Here is a 4,038-nt window from a genome sequence, read left to right on the forward strand (position 1 = left end):
TTCCCCCAACCCCGTGAACAACCTACTCAAGTAGTAATGCTTTTGTAAGTGACGCTAGCAGCAGGCGGCAGCTCCATGTCTGATGCAAAGTTCACAGCTATAGCAGCACTCGGTTTCTTTCTTGGCCTGGATGGACACATCCTTGGCAATTTCCTATGATCTCTATGCGCCTTTATAGGTCTGAATTACATAATCATGGGTTTTTGTCCCTTTGGCTTGCAATTATGGGCTGCAATGCAGATAGGTCTGAATTACATTTCCTATTGCTTCGGAGTCTTGTCTAATTTTTTGTATTTGAGATGAACCAGTGCTCTCATGTTCCACTAATTCTTAGCCGATCGTCCGAACATGTTATTTCCCCCTGATAACTGTTTTAACTTTTGATTCCTGCCATCATTCTAGGAAGAGTTAATACCACCATTGGTACAAACACTTGTAGTGGTGGGAACAGAATCATACAAGAACTAAAAAAACTCCAAAGAACTGGCCCTTCAACTTAGCTAAGAGAACTTTTCCATACAATTCTGTTAAATCCTACGTACACCATCTATTTTCTCTTAACTACAGTTGTTGCAGTTGATGTCTCTCACAAAGAAAACTATAGCCGCTGCACACGATTTGAAAACGCGACCTATATCATTGTTTTACGTTGTGTTACCAAGACAACAAGCATCACTTGATATGCAAAGCAGAGACATCTATTTTTCTTTCAAAATGATATTTTGTGGTGTACTAGAGTATGGTGCTAATGTTCTTGTGCTTGAAACATTTTACTGAAATTGTTATAGAATTTGTTGACATTTTCATGTAGTCTAAAAAACAGTTTACTAACATTGTAGAAGTTGAAACTATTAGACGTTGAGAATTGTCTGCAACTACTGTTGTAATCTTGTAGATACATAAAAGTTGATCTGTTGTTGTGGGAATAAATCATTATGAAACATTAAACTCCAAGTTAGTTGATTCACCACTTTTGAGCCTTAAAAAGGAAATATCACATTGAATAACATGTCGACAAAATTCATCGTTCAACAGTAACAATAAATCTTTTTTTTGTACATGAGTTCTATTCATTCAGATGGGATATACGCAATCAATTTTCATTATTCAAATTTAACCTGTGAATAATAATTTCTTCTATGTAATTTTTCACTAACTAATAATTGCAAATCTTTAGTGATAGATCTTAACACCAAATTAATGATATCGGTTTTATGTCACAGAATTAAACCATGTATTTCTAGGTATAATTTTACTGAAAACAAAATGAAACTGAATAATAAAAATATATGAGTTACTGGCCAAGGTTTGAATTTACCTACCAAAGCATGATTTATATATCCAAGGCAGAAGGGGTTATTATTCTATTGCATATTATGGGCAAAGAAGTTAGCAATGAGTCGTAGAGGACAATCATCTAAATATGGATAATTCTATTTTGGAAATAAACTAAATAAAAAAGGATAATTATTTAGAAGAGCTTTCTCGGGCATGTCGCCGCCCACCGTTCTGCTTAATATAACGGAATGTACGATAATACTTCTTGTTTAATGGTGTAGAAATTTTTAAATCCTAATTTAAGTATATCATGCTGCAAAAATGTTTAATTCTTAATTTTGGTAAATCACACCGACTAATAAGTGGTGCTGCTTGTCATGGCCATTGGTGCTTCTTGTTTAATGCAAGTTGTCATGGTAACACGCATGAAAACCATATCGAAGGTCTTTTGTTCGAAGCTGCGCCGCAGCGCATAGTTGTTTGTTTTCTATTTCTTTTTCCATCTATGTGGCTCAGATAGTAAACAATTATCTCAACTTTTAACGGATAGTTCCTTCTGGTTGCTAGCTATCTCGTGCGTGCTTTTAATTCATGTCATTCGAATGCCCCAGCCCCAGTTTTGAATCCCCCGTAGCTCATTTTTTAATAATACCCTGCATCCCACCAACAAGTTGGTCCACGGTGGGAGAGAGAGAGAGAGATCGTCTGCAGCAGTTGTAGTTTTTTTGTGAGAGACAGCAACAGTTGCTATTAAGAGAAAATAGACGGCATACGTCGGAATTAACAGAATTATATGGAAATGTTCTGTTAGCTAAATTGAAGGACCACTTCTTTGGAGTTTTTTAGTTCTTGTATGATTCTGTTTCCACTACTACAAGTTTTGTATCAATAGTGGTATTTCACTCTTCTACGAAAATGATAGCAGCTGTCTATATTATTTCCCCCTGATAACTGTTTTAACTTCTGAACTCTAAACAATGAAACATTTCTGTTGGGTAGGACAAGCTAGATAACAGCGTGATAGAGAGGTCATAGACATTTATATCTTCCAAACTGACCATGCATCAGCTTGTCTTTGACTTGAAAGTTTGTATTTTTGTTCATGTTTAGTTTCCTTTAGCCAATGCTACTAGTACTACATATAGAATGAGCCAAATTCTAGCAAGAATAAATAGGAAGCATAATTATATCTAGCTCCCTCGCATGATCACTCGGGCATATATAATTTGAGACCATAATTTCTAGATTCTCTGTAATTTGTAAAAAAGCAACAATTTCTGGATTTGCACTAATTTGAGACCATCTTGAATATCTCTGTTATTAATCTTTCTACTAAGTAGATAACTGTTGCGTTGGTCGTCTCTCACTTTGATACTGGTAGACATAAGTTACATTCTATTGACATTTCACACTCGTGATTCTCAGAATGTCGCTGCAAAAACCAAAACAACACTTGCTCTGAATATGGTCAACAGACGTGAGAAGACAATACCAAACAGCAATAAATCATACTAGCAGTTATCCTGCACAGTACATACATGTGGTCCAATTGTTTTGTAAATCATACTCTTATTATTTTTTACCTTGCAACCATTTGAATTTTAACGCATCCAGAACAGAGTATTTGAATTCCGTCACTGTAATCTGCAAAACTCTTACTATTTTTTGCTATTGTTTACAGGGTTCCACCAATGCAGGTGGGGATACCATAACCTTTCAGTGGTCGAGAATGTCGTGGAGAACTACCGGAGCGCGCAGATACCCCTCGACGTGATCTGGAACGACGAGGACCATAAGGACGCAAGGAAGGACTTGACACTCAGCCCGGTGAACTACTCACGCCCCAAGCAGCTGGCGTTCCTCGACATGCTTCAGTTCCATTGGTATGTTTGTGTGGCTTGCTGGTTTGGTGTCATATAATGTGTTCGTACCATTTCATTAACATTTCATCTTCATAGTCGGTTCGAACGGAAGCCTATGATCAGTTGGAAATGGATCCCTGTTGATAGTCAGTACTGAATCTCCTGTCAAGTATTTTGACAATAAGTTCATCCTGATCTATCATCTGGAATGCTTGTTAATATGCTAGAGGGCCGAGTGCTCAGTAAGAACTTTGGTCTTGGTTCCATGATTTTGGAGATGGATGTCGTAGATGTATTCACAGCCCGTGCGCCGTGTGTATTCTGCTTTCTTTTCGCTGTCGCTCTTTAGCTCGTCCATCAAACCTCTAGGTATGTTCTTGCTAGCAATGTGTGGTAGACTGGGACATCTTATTTACTTGTTTTCCTTTTTGAATAAAATCTGGAATGCTCATTCATAGACAAAAGCATGTTGTACTGTGATACATAGTTCTGTCATTGTCATTACTCTTAGATATGTTGCATGAGAGACCAGTTTGAAGGAATTCAGTCAGCATTGTCGAAACGCGAGAAGTCTTACTTGTGAATCCCACTAGCTGAACTACGGTTTCCAAGCCTAGTCAATGAACAGAAACTAGTTACTAACTAGGTTAACTGAACATCATTTTCAGAAGGGAGAAAAAAATTAGAGAAGTAGATTGCAAATTGAGCGCTATAGTCTGGTCTTTCCTAAATGAAAGGAACTAACACAAAATGAAAACAATAGTATATTCCATTAACAACATTCCATACGTATAGGAGCAAAGGAAGCAACATTTAGTAACCTGCGGTTAGTTAACTCTATTTTTTTCTAAATGGTCTACAGTTGACTCTGTAGATGTGAAATACTTGTACAGTATTT

The 4,038-nt window shown here is 37.0% G+C and overlaps 1 protein-coding gene across 1 annotated transcript; it reads left to right on the top strand.

Moving 5' to 3' along the window:
• Positions 1 to 234: 234 nt before the first annotated feature.
• On the top strand, positions 235 to 3,198 carry LOC123407311 (alpha-xylosidase 1-like). Its single transcript, XM_045100415.1, has 2 exons — positions 235 to 244; positions 2,960 to 3,198. Exons 1-2 carry the CDS (start codon positions 235 to 237, stop codon positions 3,196 to 3,198), a joined length of 249 nt encoding a protein of 82 aa, XP_044956350.1.
• Positions 3,199 to 4,038: the final 840 nt, after the last annotated feature.

The sequence above is a fragment of the Hordeum vulgare genome, chromosome 7H (assembly GCF_904849725.1).
Source record: "Hordeum vulgare subsp. vulgare chromosome 7H, MorexV3_pseudomolecules_assembly, whole genome shotgun sequence".
In the NCBI taxonomy this organism is placed as follows: Eukaryota; Viridiplantae; Streptophyta; class Magnoliopsida; order Poales; family Poaceae; genus Hordeum; species Hordeum vulgare.